The 18,608-nt window shown below is 43.5% G+C and overlaps 1 protein-coding gene across 1 annotated transcript in view; it reads left to right on the forward strand.

The window, feature by feature from the left end:
- Positions 1 to 4,409: 4,409 nt before the first annotated feature.
- sec13 (SEC13 homolog, nuclear pore and COPII coat complex component) overlaps positions 4,410 to 18,608 on the forward strand; it is a 31,471-nt gene continuing 17,272 nt past the window's right edge. Inside the window, exons 1-2 of the mRNA XM_078543808.1 lie at positions 4,410 to 4,527; positions 7,220 to 7,264. Of these exons, the coding sequence (XP_078399934.1) occupies positions 4,525 to 4,527; positions 7,220 to 7,264 (48 nt within the window). The 5' untranslated portion in view covers positions 4,410 to 4,524. The remainder of the gene's footprint in view (positions 4,528 to 7,219; positions 7,265 to 18,608) is intronic.

Genomic DNA, 18,608 nt, shown 5'->3' on the forward strand with positions numbered 1-18,608 from the left:
TTAGCTGACGTTAACCGGAGGTTAGAGGTTGCTGGGAAAGACCATCGCCGTCAGGAGAGCGGGGGAGACTGTGCCGGCGGCCGGCGACCCGCAGTCCCCCCAGCGAGACCTAGTGGCACCTTCCGGGAGTTCACCTCACAGCAACACCCTGAGGGAGAGATGTACAGGGAATGATCACATAGATCATATTAACCCAGCAGAGACAATGACTGAGGGAAAGATCCCAAACAAAATAAAAACAGAATTACCTGGAAAAACTCAGCAAGTCTGGCAGCATCGGCGGAGAAGAAATCAGTCAACGTTTCGAGCCCTCATGGCCCTTCAGCAGAACTGAAGCATAGTTTCAACAAGGGAGAAATATAAATTGGTTTAAGGTGGGTGGGGGGGAAGAGACACATTGAGGGTGTGGTGTGAGCAGATAATCAAAAGATGTCAGAGACAAAAGGGTCAAAGAGGTGTTGAAGGTGGTGGTCTTTGTCTGAGAAAAGTGCTAATTAAGAATGCAAGACAGGATATTCAAAGTACAGCTCTAGTGGGGGTGGGGTGGAAAGACTAAAGGTTTTAGTTTTAGATTTAAAAATAATGGAAATAGGTGGGGAAAGAAGAATCTATATAAATTATTGAAAAAAAAGGCGGGTGGGGGGGGGAAAAGAAACGGGGTGGGGATGGGGGGAGGGGGGTTTAAGATCTAAAGTTGTTGAATTCAATATTCAGCCCAGAAGGCTGTAAAGTGCCTAGTCGGAAGATGAGGTGCTGTTCCTCCAGTTTGCGTTGGGCTTCACTGGAACAATGCAGCAAGCCAAGGACAGACATGTGGGCAAGAGAACAGGGTGGAGTGTTAAAATGGCAAGCGACAGGGAGGTTTGGGTCTTTCTTGCGGACAGACCGCAGGTGTTCCGCAAAACGGTCGCCCAGTTTGCGTTTGGTCTCTCCAATGTAGAGGAGACCGCATTGGGAGCAACGAATGCAGTAGACTAAGTTAGGGGAAATGCAAGTGAAATGCTGCTTCACTTGAAAGGAGTGTTTGGGCCCTTGGACGGTGAGGAGAGAGGAAGTGAAGGGGCAGGTGTTGCATCTTCTGCGTGGGCATGGGGAGGTGCCATAAGTGGGGGTTGAGGAGTAGGGGGTGATGGAGGAGTGGACCAGGGTGTCCCGGAGGGAAAGATCCCACTGGGCAGGATCACAGAGATCATATTAACCCAGCAGAGACAATGACTGAGGGAAAGATCCCACTGGGCAGGATCACAGAGATCATATTAACCCAGCAGAGACAATGACTGAGGGAAAGATCCCACTGGGCATGATCACTGAGAGATCATATTAACCCAGCAGATACAATGACTGAGGGAAAGATCCCACTGGGCATGATCACAGATATCATATTAACCCAGCCGAGACGATGACTGAGGGAGTGATCTACTGGGTGTGATTACTGAGGGACCATATTAACCCAGCGACTGAGGGAGAGGTCTACTAGGAATGGTCACTAAGAGATACTATTGACCCGGCAGAGGCAATTGCTGAAGGAAAAATCTACTGTGAATGAACAGTAAGAGATCATATTATACCAGCAGAGGCAATGTCTGAGTGAGAGATCTACTGGGAATGGTCACTGAGAGATCACATTGACCCAGCAGAGGGATTGGCTGAGGGAAAGATCTACTGTAAATGATCATTAAGAGATCATTTTAACCCATCAGAGACATAACAGATTGAGAGATCTGCTACGACTGATGATTAATAGATAATTTTAACCCATCAGATACAATGACTGAGTGAGATCTACTGGGAATGATCACTGAATGATCATATTAATTCAGCAGAGTCAATGGCTGAAGGAGCAATCTACTAGAAATGATCACTGAGAGATAATATTGACCCAGCAGAGGCAATGACTGAGGGAGAGATCATAAGAAATAGGAGTAGCAGTAGATCGATTGGCCCATTTAGCCTGCTGTGCCATTCTATAAGATCTTGGCTGATCTGATTGAATTTAAATTGTACCAGTTGCCATGGTGCTATTTGAACCCATGTCCCCAGAGCATTAGCCTCAGCCTCTGGATTACTAGCCCAGTGATGTTACTACTACACCACCACTTCCCCAAAGACATCCACTGGGAATGTTCACTGAGTGAGAGGTAATAGTAACACAGCATAGACATGGACAGAAGGAGAAATACCTACTAGGAATGATCACTGGGAGAGACAATATCAACCTAAGAACATAAGAAATAGGACCAGGAGTAGACCCATACAGCCCATTGAGCCTGCTCCACCTTTCAATACGATCATGGCTGATCCTGGGCTTCAACTCCATTTTCCCGCCTGCTCCCCATATCCCTTGATTGCCTGAGAGACCAAAAATCCATCTATTCCAGCCTTAAATATAGTCAATGATGAAGCTTCCAGAACCCTCTGGGGTAGAGAATTTCAAAAATTCACAACCCTTTGAGTGAAGAAATTTCTCCTCCTCTCAGTCCTAAATGATCAGCTCCTTATCCTGAAAGTTGCCCTCTTATTCTAGATTCCCCAGCCAAGGGTAATAATCTCTCAGACCTGTCAAACCTCTTCGTAATCTTGAATGTTTCAATGCAATCATCTCTCATTCTACTAAACTCCAGAGAATATACACACAATTTACTCAGCCTTTTATCCTAGGACAACCCATGTCCCAGAGACCAATCCAGCAAACATTTGCTGTTCCATCTCCAATGCAAGTATATCTTTCCTTAAAAATGGAGACCAAAACTAAACACAGTTTTTCAGGTGTGGTCTCTCCAAAACCCTGTACAATTGTAGCATGACTTCTTTAGTCTTGTGCTTCAATCCCCTTGCAATAAAGGTCAACATGCACCTTTCCTACCTAATTGCTTGCTGTACCTGCGTGTTAACTTTCTGAGTACCTCTTACAAATATTCCCAAGTCGGTCTTAACAACAACATTTACAAGTTTCACGCCTTTATAAAATATGCTGCTTTTCTATTCAAGTGACCAAAGTGAATAACCTCACACCTCCCCACATTATACTCCATCTGCCACCTTGTTGCCCAATCATTTAACCTGTCTATATCTCTTTGCAGCCTCTTTGTGTCCTCCTCACTGGTTGCCTTCACACCTAATTTTGCATCATTAGCAAACTTAGTTACATTACTCTCTACCTCTGCGTCTGAGTCATTTATATAGATTATAAATAGCTGAGGATCCAGCATTGATCCTGGCTGCACTCCACTAGTCACAGCCTGCCAACTTGAAAATGCCCCATTTATGCCTATTCTCTGTTTCCTTTCCATTAACCAATCCTCTCTCTGTGCTAATATAAACACCCCCAACTGAAAGAACCCTTATCTTGTGTGTTAACCTTTTGTGTGGCACCTTATCGGTTTTGGAAATCCAGATATACTACATCTACTGGTTCCTGTTTATCTACTCCACCAGTTACATCCTCAAAAAACGCTGATATATTTGATAAATAGGATTTCCCCTTCATAAGACCATGTTGGCTTGCTCTAATCATACCATGCTTTTCTAAGAGCATTGCTAAGACTTCCTTACTAATAGATTCCAGCACTTTCCCACTATTGATGTTCAGGGTGCTGTTGATATGCAAGGTGCTGCTGATATGCAAGGTGCTGCTGATGTTCAGGGTGCTGTTGATGTTCAGGGTGCTGTTGATGTTCAGGGTGCTGTTGATGCGCAGGGTGCTGCTGCTATTCAGGCTGCTGCTGGTATTCAGGGTGCTGCTGGTATTCAGGGTGCTGCTGGTATTCAGGGTGCTGTTGATGCGCAGGGTGCTGCTGCTATTCATGGTGCTGTTGATGCGCAGGGTGCTGCTGCTATTCAGGCTGCTGCTGGTATTCAGGGTGCTGTTGATGTTCAGGGTGCTGTTGATGTTCAGGGTGCTGTTGGTGCTCAGGGTGCTGCTGATATTGAGGGTGCTGTTGTTGCACAGGGTGCTGCTGGTATTCAGGGTGCTGCTGGTATGCAGGGTGCTGTTGATGCGCAGGGTGCTGCTGGTATTCAGGGTGCTGCTGGTATTCAGGGTGATGTTGATGCACAGGGTGCTGCTGGTATTCAGGGTGCTGCTGACATTCAGGGTGCTGCTGGTATTCAGGGTGCTGTTGGTATTCAGGGTGATGTTGATGCACAGGGTGCTGCTGGTATTCAGGGTGCTGTTGGTATTCAGGGTGATGTTGATGCACAGGGTGCTGCTGGTATTCAGGGTGCTGTTGGTGCTCGGTGCTGTTGGTGCTCAGGGTGCTGTTGGTGCTCAGGGTGCTGTTAATGCTCAGGGTGATGTTGGTATGCAGGGTGCTGTTGGTGCTGTTAATGCTCAGGGTGCTCTTAATACTCAGGATGCTGTGATAGCTGCAGTCGCTGCATGCGGAACCTTTGTTTGTGTCTGTTGTAGGATGCCGGGGCGGTTTATAGTGCGGGGCAGTTTCGAGGTTGCCACGTCTGAGGGGAGCGGAAGCGGGTGTGGGACTGGGATCAGGATCGGGATCGGAGCGGCCGCCCGGCGGAGCCATGGTGAGTGGACAGTGGGTGGTCTCGCTATACCCGAGCATCGGGCCGGGCGGGGTGCGGCCAGAGCGGGACATGCCCGGCCGGGGGGGTCTGGGCTGGGCTGGGCACAGGCCATGTGGAGAAGCCCGAGTTGTAGCCATGGAGGAGAGGCTCGGGGTCAGCCCGAGAGGGGGGTCTGGCTCGGCCTCGGCAGGCGTGGGATGGGATGGGACCGGGGGGAGGGACAGCCCTGTGTGCTGGGCAGGAATGTTTAGTGTTGATGTGTCAGAGGGAGCAGAGTCTCCGGCTGAGGGAAGGGGATTTAATCAGCCTGAGCTCCAGTCCCGGTTGTGTTCAATTCCTGGTTGGGAGTCTTTTTCCTCCTTAAGCCCCTGACACATCATCTCTCTCCCTGTATCCACTGGCACATCTTATTCACATTAACCCTTTAACCGCTTTCTGCCTTCCCCAGCTTCTCCCTGTCAGTCCTGCCTCCTCCTTCCCCTCTCTTTTTATTCCCCCATTCCTACATGTTTATCCATTCTATTTCAGAGAGATTTCTGATTTGAACTCTGTTAAGGATCCACAATCACATAAAGAACTGGCAACAGGAGCCTCCGGAGGAACACCTGAATGGCTGTGTGTTAATCCTTTGATTAATACAAGCCAGGGTGACACCAGGCTCACCCTCTGAGGCAGTTTGGGGTGGTAATAACTCCTGATTGCTCTCCAATCACACCTCCATGCAGACGTGAAAGGCAGATGTCTGGCCCACCATGTTATTGCTTTGGGACAAGAAAAGGGAAAGAAATTGTATTCCATGTTCCTGGGACATTCCAGTGTCTTATTGGAAATGGAAGCCCTGAGAGGTAGCAGTTCCAAAAGGTTGTGGGTTCAAACCCAGACCATGACTTGAGCACAGAATCTAGGCTGGCATGTCAGTGCAGTAGGAAAGTAGCACTGCGCTGTTGGAGGTGCCATCTCTCAGAAGAGATGTCAAACCAGCACTCTACTACATATTCAGGTGGGCACAGAAGAGAGCTGGAAGCAGCCTCGCAGATTCCTAGAATGAGACAGCAAAAGGAAGTTTTCCGGGCCATCTGCCAGTGTCAGAGTAACTTTCACAAGGGGATTGGATATATACATGAAAGGAAACATTTAAGGGCTATGGGGAAAGAATGGGGGAGTGGGGACTAATTGGATTTGCTGAATGGCCTGGCTAATTTTTAAGATTCTGTGTTGTATCACTTTGTATGGGGGGTGGGGGGGGGGCAGGTATCCTGAAGGAATCTTGATAAATCTTGTTTAATGTTTTTTGCAGAATCAGGCGGTGGGGGGGCTTCAAGAATGTAACTTGGGGAGCGGTTTAGACTCTAGTCTTTCACCAACTAGGCTAGGTTCAAATCCTAACTCCGACTGAGGATGCAAGCTTCCTCTGCAGATTATAAGGGCTCCATGTGAAGCGAGTTGTTGGGGACAGTTTGTGCAGGGACAACAGAAAATTCAGCACTAGTTTGCAGCCTTTTCAAAGAGGTCACAGGATCACTGGCGTGCAAACAAAAGAAATCACAGTGGTGAGTAGGAAGCGCTCTACTGAGGTTGTGGCTGGGTATTTAACTGGAAGGTTTTTTTTATTCATTCATGGGATGTGGGCATCACTGGCTAGGCCAGCATTTATTGACCATTCCTAATTGCCCTTGAGAAGGTGATAGTGAGCTGCCTTCTGAACTGCTGCGGCCCATGTGGTGTTATGGAGCGAGTTCCAGGATTTTGACCCAGCGATAGTGAAGGAAGGCGATATATTTCCAAGTCAGATTGGTGAGTGACTTGGAGGGGAACTTTCAGGTGGTGGTGTTCCCATTTGTCTGCTGCCCTTGTCCTTCTAGATGGTAGTGGTTGTGGGTTTGGAAGGTGCTATCTGAGGAGGCTTGGCGAGTTGCTGCGCTGCACCTTGTAGTGGTACACACTGCTGCCACTGTGCATCGGTGGTGGAGAGAGTGAATATTTGTGATGGGTTGCCAATCAAGTGGGCTGTTTTGTCCTGGATGGTGTCAAGCTTCTTGAGTGTTGTTGGAACTGCACTCATCCAGGTAAGTGGAGAGTATGCCATCACGCTCCTGACTTGTGCCTTGTAGATGATGAACAGACTTTGGGGAGTCAGGAGGTGGGTTACTTGCTGCAGGATTTGTAGCCATAGCGTTTATATGGCTAGCCCAGTTCAGTTTCTGGTCAATGGTAACTCTCAGGATATTGATAGTGGGGAATTCAGCAATGGTAATGCCATTGAATGTCAAGAGGCGATGGTTAGATTCTCTTATGTTGGGAGACAGTCATTGTCTGACGCTTGTGTGGCACAAATGTTATTTGCCACCTATCAGCCCAAGCCTGGATATTGTCCAGGTCTTGCTGCATTTGGGCATGGACTGCTTCAGTATCTGAGGAGTCGCGAATGGTGCTGAACGTTGTGCAATCATCAGCGAACATCCCCACTTCTGACCTTATGGTGGAAGGAGGTGAAGATGAAGCAGCTGAAGATGGTTGGGCTTTGGATACTACTCAGAGGAACTCATTTAACTGGGACTGTATGGGTGTGCCTTGTATAGCAGGAGTGCTGGGAATGGGCTAAACATCCTTTGCCTTCTTTAGAAAATATCCCATTAAAAAATAATTGTTCAGGTCATTTCACTAAATCTGTGTTTTTAATATTTTTTCATAGGTTTCTGTAATTAATACAGTGGATACGTCCCATGAGGATATGATTGTAAGTAGATTGGCCATTGTTACAGTGTGAACTCTCATAGGACTGCAATTTGCTTAATCGCTACTGTCAAAAACATTGAGATTGATTCACTTTGTGGGGAATCTAGTTCTGTCTGAATACGGAGGTTTTTCTTAAGATATATTTGTATATCTGTGTGAATGCTTGAATCTACATATGTGATAGATAAGGGAGTGGAGAACTCAATATTAGGAAATTCCCCAATGGTTCTGATTCTACACTGCAGAGCAAAGTCCTTCAGCAGTAAAACTATTAATGAGTACGTGTATTTTAATATGTTCTGGGTTCAAGTACTGTCTAGTACCTGATCTGGGATTATTTAAAGGGACTGTGCTTAGGAAGCTATATCCTGTATCTGACACAGGAGTATTTAAAGGAACAGTGTGGAGGGAGCTTTATTCTGTATCCAATCCATACTCTGCTTCATCTGAGGAATCTTGATGCTAATATGGGTGGGAAAAGTGGAACATTGTTCCTAATTTCACCAGGTAACATCACGTGGAAGAGTAGAAAAATCCCTGAATTGGGGGAAAACTCAAAAACGGAATAAAACATCATAAAAGAATCACAAGTAATAAATAAATCTCTTTGAGTGAGTCATGAGACTGCAATCTAATCAAGTTTCAGATTGCTGTAAACTCCTTGAACTTTGCTTGTATAAGCTCATCTCTGCTTGTTAAGTTGAAGAGGGTGTTGATTGGTTCTCAGTTTTCTTCTCATGCAGTATAAATTGTTGTTCCCTTTGAGATTTGGGGGTATTCTTGACATCCTGTCCTGATAAATGCGAGATGCAAAGGCTCGACAGCATGTCTCTCTTTTTCAGCAATGCTCATGTTCTGCACTACCAAGCTCCTAATGAAGGTGGAGTTCAATTTTCCACATTGCACCCACTCACCACTTCAGGTACTTGAGTGACCAGAGCAGCATACCTCAAAGTGGCTATAAATTTACAATTCCAACCTAAGGATTGGGTTATTTTTTTTTCAGTTTAATACTTTTTGTTTGATAATTTGTAACCTGAAAATTAGTGAGAAGGAAGTCGACCAACCTTCGAAAGTTGATATCATTCACTAGAGAAAGTCCTTGAAGTTTGATGATGGAAATGGGTCAGGTGATAACTGAATCCCTGGAGAGGATTGGCTTGATGAATCTTGCATACATTAACTATATTATTGTAGCTTAAAAGAACAGATCATTGCACAATTTGAACTTGCTGTGTTTATGTCCCTGCCATTAAAGCTGCAGTGCAAATGCTTGCCCTTTAGGTATATATAAACCATCTACATCATAGGTAGTGCTTGTCTCTCCTTGCATCAACCAGTTATAAGCATAAGTATTCCTGGGGGATGCCCGGGTTCCCTTTGCAGATTGTTACTGGCACCTGAAGATCAGGGAAATGGAGCATTTGGGGCTGAAAAAAAAAAGTTTGTTCCTGTCACTTAAACCCAGTTACGCTTAAGCCCACACAACAATTATTTCTAACAGCTGGCTGTCCATTGTACATCCCACGAACTGCAGTGCAGTTTGTCTCATTTCTGTGTATCACAGTACAGACTCTCACTTTGCAAGAGGAACTTCTGTGTATTTAGTTTTAGTTTCACCAGCAAATTAGGAGGGGCATCAGGTAGCCGGAGCAGTGCTCCTATGAGGGAAAAAGGGTGTAGATAAATTCAATAATTTTGGAAAGGGGAGAGAGGGAGACAAACAAACAAATATGATAGTGCTCTTTAATTTTTAAAGACTTAAAACAAAAATCTCCACAGCACTCATGCAAGTTGTATAATAGAGCAGATGCCAGTGTGCAAGATATATGCTGGAATGTACTTGAGATTTTTGCAATGGTTTATCCATAGAATACTGGACACGCAGGAGGGAGTTGCAGGCTCCGCTGTAATCAGTGGCATAGGTGGCTCTATGATTTTAATACTTAATCGTCATCATGAGAATTTAAAAAACAAACATGTCAGTTACATCTAGAAAGAGACTCCCTGAGAATTTTAGGCTGAGGAAATAACCAAAGTGACATGAGCTGTGTATCACCTCCATCAGCCTTCCCTCACTACAACAACAGCAGCAAGTTGTACTTATACAGTGCCTATAACACACTAAAACATTCCAAGCTGCTTCACAAGGACATTATAAAAGAAACTGAGCCACATAAGGGGATATTAGGATAGATGACTAAAAGCTCAGTTAAGAGGTAGGTTTTAAGGAGCCTCTCAGAGGTGGAAAAAGAATTGGAGAGGTTAAAAGGAGGGAATTCCAAAGTTTAGTACCTGAGCAGCTGAAGGTACGGCCATCAATGGTGGAGCAATTAAAATTGAGGATGCGCAAAGGTCAGAATTAGAGGAGCACATTATTTGGAGAGCCGTGGGGCTGGAAGAGGCCACAGAAGGATTTCAGGGTGAGAATTTTAAAATTGAGCTATTATTAAAAAATGGGGTTAACCCACTGTTTTTTGAGAGGCTGGGGGCAGGTGTGAAGATTGTTGGGATTAATTTGTACTCATTTACCATCTCATTCTATTGAAATGGTAGCTGTCAGGTGTCTATTTACATTGTTCCTTGAAGGAGAGGTCTGTCCTCTACCTGATGATTCCTTGTAGCATGGTTATAAAGTTTGAGAGTTCAGTGAATGGGGGGCTGTGTACACAAACTGTGATCCTTCCATTGTATAGCCTGTTGAATCTCACCCAATATAGGCTGACTTAACCTGAGCAAGTATTATTTGTCTATGCCCAAAGGTCTTTCCTCTCCTTTCCTAAAAGCCCTGGCCATCTTTGCAGTACAATTCCAATGAGTGCTGACAGGATATTAGAGAGTGAAGAGCACTACATGCGCGTCTCCAGCATAATGATCAGAAATGGAAATATTTACACTTTTTTAAACCGCCCTGCCTATTCCAGAGGTGTTAAGACCTATTGTAACCCTCCTGTTTTTCCTGTTAAAGTCAGGTAACTCTGCATAAACCAAGGATTGAACCTGTGACCTACCTAACTCAATACTACACTGGAGTTATATGCTGCTTTTTCATTCGTTCATGAAGTGAACATTACTTTGTGGTCATACTGTGAAGACACAAACCAGGCGTGATCTAAATGAACCAATGAAAATAGCCTCTCAGACACTGATCTGTATATCAGTGTACACTTCATCTGCAGGGAGGTCCTTCTCAGTTTCGATGCTTTCATTTTCTTGATGTCGTATTTATACTCATTGCATAAGTAGCAGTTCATGCCAAAGCGCGCAGGTATAATACATACGCAAGCAGTACAGTCAACGTCAATACCTATGTTCCAACCTGTGGTCTTTAGCCACAATTGTAGAAATACCACTCAGAAATTTGAGCACAGAAGGAGGCCATTTTATGTCCAGGAGTTTCATCATGTGACCTCCTGCCACAAACTGACCCATGCCCATGTTCTGCCATTGGTCAGCACGTGTCCTAATGGTGCACTGTCTACCCACATCAGTGGAACTTACGCTTCACCACCAATTGGATGATTCTTGACTGCTGATGGAATGGCCTATTCCCCATTGCTGATTTTTTAAAATAACAAATGAATATGTTCTAAGAAAATACTATAAAGTGCCCCTATGATGTCTCTTGCAGCTTGCTTACAGCATTGCCTAGGAGATTCATCTTCAGTTCCTGCAAACTCCAGGATAATCCTGGAAGGTTGACAACCTTATTTGCAGCCTCATGCCTGTACCACTGCGAGCTCCACATCTGAATCCTCTGCCCTTTTCCTGCTCTTTTCCTTAACTTTTAACATTTTTTCTGCATGTTTATCCAACTACTTCTTTGCTTATGTTGAATTACCTCAATAGCCACTTCTAATGTATTCCTTATTCTAATAGCTTTTTGTATGGAAAGGAATCTTCCTTTCTGCTTCTACTACTAATCTTAAGTCATGATCCATTGTTAGCGATTCCCCAACCGGAGAGAGTCAGATGAATGTTTTCAAACCCGTTTGAACATTGCTGTAAGACCTCTTCTTGACTTCCTGTGCTCCAGTAAATAGACCCTTTGGTTTCCAAGTCTGTTATCGGAACCAGTATCCTGTCATCCCTGGTATCCTATGATTGGTAATAAATGTAAAAGTTCGAAGCTAAAAATGCAGCTGATGGCGATTCTCACATGAAATTTATTTTGGGTCAAGGCTATAAAAGGAACACCTTCAGTTCCCCCTTGGCGCTGGGCAATGCTGGCAAAATCATGCTTTTGTCCATCTTTTGTTGATCTGTGGTTACTGTGATGTAGGAAATGAGGCACTTTGTTGCGGGTTTTAAAATTTTGTTGCCTTACCCCTCCTTTCCTGGAGGATTGTAGTCTGTGCTGGGAAATGGTTCCACAGACACTGGCCACCATTTGGCACCTGACCTGATTGGTCCATAAAACCATAAGACGTAGGAGCAGAAGTAGGCCAGTTGGCCCATCAAGTCTGCTCTGCCATTCAATGAGATCATGGTTGATCTGATCCTCAACTTCACTTTCCTGCCTTTTCCCCATAACCCTTGATGCCCTTACTGATTAAAAATATGTCTATCTCAGCCTTGAATATACTTAATGACCTAGCCTCTGCGGTAAAGAATTTCACAGATTGTCTACCCTCTGAGAGAAAAAAATCCTCATCTTTGTTTTAAATAGGCACCCCCTTACTTTGAGATTATGCCCTCTGGTCCTAGACTCCCCCCCAAGGGGAAACAACCCCTCAGCATCTACCATGTCAAGCCCCCTAAGAATCTTATATGTTTCAATAAGGTTGCCTCTCATTCTTCCATACTCCAATGAGTACAGGCCCAACCTACTCAACCTCTCCTCAAAAGAAAATCCCTCCATACCCGGAATCAACCTAGTGAACCTTCTCTGGACTGCCTCCAATGCCAGTATATCTTTCCTTAGATAAGGGGACAAAAATTGTTCACAGTATTCTAGGTGTGGTCTAACTAGTGCCTTGTATAGTTTTAGCAAGACTTCCCTATTTTTATACTCCATTCCCTTTGAAATAAAGGTCAACATTCCATTTACCTTCCCTATTATCTGTTGAACTTGTATATTAGCTTTCTGGGATTCATGCACAAGGACTCTCAGATCCTTCTGTGCTGCAGCCTTCTGCAGTTTTTCTCCATTTAAATAATATTCAGTTCCTCTATTCTTCCTGCCAAAGTGCATAACCTCACATTTTTCCACATGATATTCCGTCTGCCAAGTTTTTACCCACTCACTTAACCTGTCTATATCCCTCTAGACACCTTGTGTCATCCTCACCACTTGCCTTCCCACCTATTTTCGTGTCATCTGCAAACTTGGCGATAGTACATTCACTTCTCTCATCTAAGTCATTAATATATATATATTATAAATAATTGAGGCTCCAGCACTGATCCCTGTGGCACTCCACTAGTTACAGGTTGCCATCCTGAAAATGCCCCCCTTACCCAACTTTCTGTCTCCTAATGTTAGCCAATCCTCTATCCATGTTAATATACTACCCCCAACACCATGGGCTCATCTTATTAAGTAGCCTTACGTGCGGTACCTTATCGAACGCCTTTTGGAAATCCAAATATATTACATCTACTGGTTCCCCTTTATCTATCCTTGTCAGAATATAAAGAACAACAGAGAATGACCAAAAGGTTAATCAAGAGAAAGAAATTAGAGTATAAGAGGAAGCTAGCTGGAAATGTAAAAACAGACAGCAGGAGTTTATACTGGTATTTTAAAAGGAAAAGAGTAAGTAAAGTGAGTGTTGGTCCTCTAAAGTGTGACAATGGGGAATTAATAGTAAATAATAAGGAAATGGTGAATGAAATGAACAAATATTTTTCTTCTGTTTTCACAATAGAGGATACAAAAAAATTCCAGTAATAGCTGTAAATCAGAAGGTGGAAGGGAGAGGGGAACTTGGTGAAATTACAATCACTTGGGAAGAAGTACTGAACAAACTGATGGAGCTGCGGGCTGACAAGTCTCCGGGTCCTGATAGACTTCATCCTAGGGTCATTAAAGAGGTGGCTAATGAGGTAGTAGATGCGTTGGTGTTAATTTTCCAAAATTCTCTAGATTCTGGAAAGGTTCCAACAGACTATTCAAAAAGGGAGGGAGGCAGAAAACAGGAACCTATAGGCCAGTTAGCTTAACATCTGTCATGGGGAAGGTGTTAGAATCAATCATTAAGGTGGTTATAGCTGGGCACTTAGAGAAACTCAAGGTAATCAGGAAGAGTCAGCATAGTTTTATGAAAGGGAAATCATGTTTAACTAATTTATTGGAGTTCTTTGAAGGAGTAACATGTGCTTTTGATAAAGGGGAGCCTGTAGACATGCTGTACTTGGATTTCCAGAAGGCATTTGATAAGGTGCCACATCAAAGGTTATTGCGGAAAATGGAAGCTCATGGTATAGGCAATAACATAATGGCATGGATAGAAGATTGGCTGGTTTGCAGAAAACAGAGTATGCATAAATGGGTCTTTTTCTGATTAGCGGGATGTGACGAGTGGAATCCTGCAGGGGTTTGTGCTGGGGCCTCAACTTTTTACAATTTATATCAATGACTTAGATGAGGGGAGTGAAGACATGGTAGCTAAATTTGCAGATGGCACAAAGATAGGTAGGAAAGTATGTTGTGAAGAGGACATAAGGAGGTTGCAGATGGATATAGATAGGTTGAGTGAGTGGGCAAATATATAGCAGATGGAGTATAATGTGGGAAAATTTGAAGTTGCTCACTTTGGCAGGAAGAATAAAAAAGCAGGGTATTACTGAAATGGAGAATGGCTGCAGAACTCGGAGGTGCAGAGGGATCTAGGTGTTCTCGTTCATGAGTGACAAAAAGTTGGTATGCTGGTACAGCAAGCAATTAAGAAGGCCAATGGAATGCCATCCTTTATTACAAGAGGAACTGAACATTAAAGTAAGGATGTTATGCTTCAGTTATACAGGGCATTGTTGAGATCGCATCTCGAATATTGTGTGCAGTTTTGGTCTCTTCATTTAAGGAAGGATATAAATGCGTTGGAGGTGGTTCAGAGGAGGTTTACTAGATTGATACCTGGAATGAACGGGTTGTCTTATGAGGGAAAGGTTAGACAGACTGGGCTTGTTTACACTGGAGATTAGAAGAGTGAGGGATGACTTGATTGAAGTATATAAGATCCTGAACAGTATTGACAAGGTAGATGTGGAAAGGATGTTTCCTCTTGTGGGTGAGTCCAGGACTAGGGGGCGCTGTTTTAAAATTAGGGGTCGCCCCTTTAGGACAGAGATGAGAATTTTTTTCTATTTGAGAGTTGCGCAACTTTGGAACTCTCTGCCTCAGAAAGCGGTGGGGATGGGGTCATTGAATATATTTAAGGCGGAGGTAGATTCTTGTTAGGCAAGGGAATCAAAGGTTACTGGAGTATTTGGGAATTTGGAATTCAAAACACAAACAGATCAGCCATGATCTTAATGAATGAGTGAGCAGACTCGAGGGGCTGAATGGCCTACTTCTCCTATTTCCTATGCTTGTATGTAAAAATCAGCAATTGTTTTTAGAAAAATAAAACTGCTTTGCTGAAATCATGTTTATGCTCTTAGAAAATCATCACATGATTAAATAGAGTCAGCATGATTTCAAGAAAGGGAAACTCTTTTTTGACAAATCCACTGGAGTTTTGCGAGGATGTTACTAGCAGGTCAGTTAAAGGGGAACCAATTAATGTAATCTGGATTTTCAAAGACATTCGATAAGAGGTCACACTAAATGTTTTTCCACAAGATAAGGGTTCATTGGGTTGGGGCTAATATATTAGTATGGATAGCGGAATGATTAAAGGACAGAAAACAAAGAGCAGGAATAAACAGGTAATTTTCAGGTTGGCAGTAGTTATTAATGGGGTGCTGCAAGGATCAATGCTGAAGCCTCAGCTATTTACAATCTATATTAATGATGTAGATGAAGGGATGAGTGTATATAATGTATCCCAGTTTGCTGATAGAAAATTAGGTGGGAAAGTAAGCTGGGAGGAGGACGCAGATTCTGCAAAGGCATACGGATAGGTTAAGTGAGTGGGTAAGTAGGTGGCAGATGTAGGACAATGAAGAAATGTGAGGTTATTCACTTTGGTAGGAAAAAAAGAAAAACTGAATACTGGTGAGAAACTATTAAATGTTGCTGTTCAGAAGGATTTGGGTGTCCTTGTTCTTGACACACAAAGCTAATATGCAGGTACAGTAAACAATTAGGAAAACAAATGGTATATTGGCCTTTACTGTAAGGGGACTGGAGTATGAGAGTAAGGAAATCTTGCTGCTCTTGTACAGGGCTTTGATGAGACAACACCTGGAGTACTACCTTAGGAAGGACTTGCTTGTCTTAGAAGGGGTGCAATAAAGGTTCACCGGATTGATTCCTGGGATGAGACAGTTGTCCTATGAAGAGGGATTGAGTAGAATGGGCCTCTCTACCCTTTGGAGTTCAGAAGAATGTGTGATGATCTCATTCAAACATGGAGGGCTTGACAGGACAGATGCTGAGAGCCTATTACCTCAGGATAAGGGATTGGCCATTTCAGACAGATAATGAGAAATTACTTCACTCCGAGGTTTGTAAATCTTTGCAATTCTCTTCCTCATTTTGTGTTCATCTTCCCACTCCCAGGTCCTACAGCCTGTTTATGCTCAAGGCCTTGGGTTTCAAACTCTTCTCTTTCTATCACCACCCCCGCCAACCCCCTACCCCCGCCAAGTGTTGAATACTTAGTTCTGGTACATTCCCTCGCACCTCACCGCAATGCAATATATTAAATTATATTTTTTTAAATGCTAAAAAGCATTAGTTTAATGCATTTCACATACAGACTGCAAAGCTGGTATCTTGGGTGAGCACTTCCTTGCTACTCAAACTGCTTTCATCTATAGTGAATGTAATCTTGATTTTTTTTGAAGTGCTAACACAGCAGGACATTTTTATTTATTAATTGCCATTCCCTTTGAAACCCTCTGTCCCTTGACGCTAATTTTGAGTGTTCTCCAGACGGTGCTAGGAGGCAGCCTGTTCCTTTTCCTACTCCCTCCGTTAAAGGCAACACTACACTTCACTCTCCTATACATTTTTAATTTATAATATATGACATCTTTCTCTGGAGGAATGTTTAGCATTTGCTTCTTGATCTGTTGTCATCTGCTAGAAACTAAGAAAAAATACTTTTTGTAAAAAAAACTTGCATTTTATATCGTGATTTTCATAACTAAAGCCCTTTACAACCAATGAAGGACGTTTGAAGTGTAGTCACTTTTACAATGTAGGAAATGCAACAGCCAATTTGCACACAGCAAGCTCCCACAAACAGTAATGAGATGAATGACCAGATAACCTGTTTTAGTGACATTGGTTCACAGATAAAAATTGACCAGGACACCGAGGAGAACTTCTTGTGCTTATTTGAATAGTGCCATGGGATCTTTTATCTTCACCTGAGTAAGCAGACTTCAGTGAGAAATAGGAAAATTGAAAGCTGAGCCCGTGGAGGTCATTTTAGGAGAAATGACCTTAAGTTAGCTCAAAGTGATGTGTCTTAAGGAGAGCCTCAAAGGGAGGTGGGGAGGGAGTTCCAGTTCCATAGGACCAAGGAGATTGAAGGTTTGGCTACTGATAGAGTGATAGGGTGGTGATTGGATACCCAAGGTGACGTAGTCAAAGGAACAGTAATTTTCAGGGAGCTGTATGGCTGAAGGGGTTAGTGATGAGGAAGGAGCAAGGCCATGGAGGACTTTATACACAAGGATGAGAATTTTAAGTTTTAGCTGTTACGATCCAAGATCCATTGCAGTTGGTGAAGACGGGAGAGTGTCAAGTGGCACTTGATAGAGAATAGGACAAGGGCAGCAGAGTTTTGGGAGAACCAAAGTTATAGAACATGAAATGGAAGACTGGTGAGATTTGAAACAGTCAAGTCTAGAGGTGACAAAGGCGTTTTAGCAGCACATGGGTAATTTTAAGGAGGTAGACGGAGCTGGTCTTTGTGCTGGAGAGGATATGGGATTGGGATCAGCTCAGTTTGAACAAGGCAGTGGTTGTGAACATCCTGTTTCAGCTTAACAGTAGTCAGGGAGGGAGATGGGAGTACGTGGTGACGGGGACCAGAGATGTTGGTTTTGGTGTTCCCCTTTCTTAGCTGGAGACCAATCAGAGTTGAAATCCTTATGTAGGTGTAGGAGTGACTTGGAGCCCCTTTGGCTATACAATATAGAGTCCAGAGGATGGCAGTGTTGATCAGGTGGAACATCAGGATAGGGAGTCTGAGTGCTGTCTGTATAATGTACTGTAGGCTTCTCCACTATTGAGCTGTTTGTTGACCATGTATCAAAATTGCATAAGAGTACAAATTAACTTGTGCTTTATCGTTGTTGATCGGTAAAGGTTATTTACACTTCAAATAAAATTGATTCATTCAATTTAACTACAAATCAAAGAGCATTGTGAAATGGAATCAAGGTTGTGTAGCTTAAAATGCAGAGAGGAATCGGCCCCATCAGTCTTCAGCAATGTTCTGGATTAGTTAATCGTCTGCAGCTGAATTAACTGATTGCACGTCTCAGGTTGTAGTGATAGCTTGCTCTTCTTTTTCACCAATCACATCTTAGTTCTTCCAATCATCAAGCTTCAAAGGCAAGTGGCTCCCTGTTCAAACTCTTTCGAATTATCAACAGTCTCAGATTGCAACTCTTTCGAGTACAATCACAGTTCTTGGTTTTCCGGGAGTGGGACATGAACCCTCTGATTCAAAGGCGAGGGTGCTATGAACTGAGCCACAGCTGACACCTCGCTCCCTGTTCAAGTTGCACCTTCTAATCCATGCAATTAACTTGCTACATGGAATATTGCATTTATACACTTTTCACACTTCCCCCTCTGCACCATTGCCGAGTTGGTAACAGCATCATTGGTTTTGCCAGACATATCACAAGGGTCCTGATTTGATCCTGCTCTGTGCTGACTAAGCAATCCCCAGGGTACCATTTAAGGCACTTCAATTGGTCTCAGCCACTCTTGGATATAGAAGGGGATTGAGAAATAAAAACATTATTCCCTGAATATCCATTGCTAAGAAATGCTGTTTGTGGGGGTGGGGACAGGAATGTCTGATAGGATCAAGTTCGGCTTGATCTTATATAATTGAATATTCTACTGGCGCTGCATGCAGATTGGCCATTTGGCTGAGGTACTGAAGACCAGTCTGAAGGTGCTGTGTATCCCATCCTGAGCTGGTGAGGAATTGGACAACAAATGCCTAGCTTATCATCTATTTAAAGCATATATCGTCCCAGTCAATAAC

This window comes from Cetorhinus maximus, chromosome 6 (assembly GCF_964194155.1).
Source record: "Cetorhinus maximus chromosome 6, sCetMax3.hap1.1, whole genome shotgun sequence".
Taxonomy (NCBI): Eukaryota; Metazoa; Chordata; class Chondrichthyes; order Lamniformes; family Cetorhinidae; genus Cetorhinus; species Cetorhinus maximus.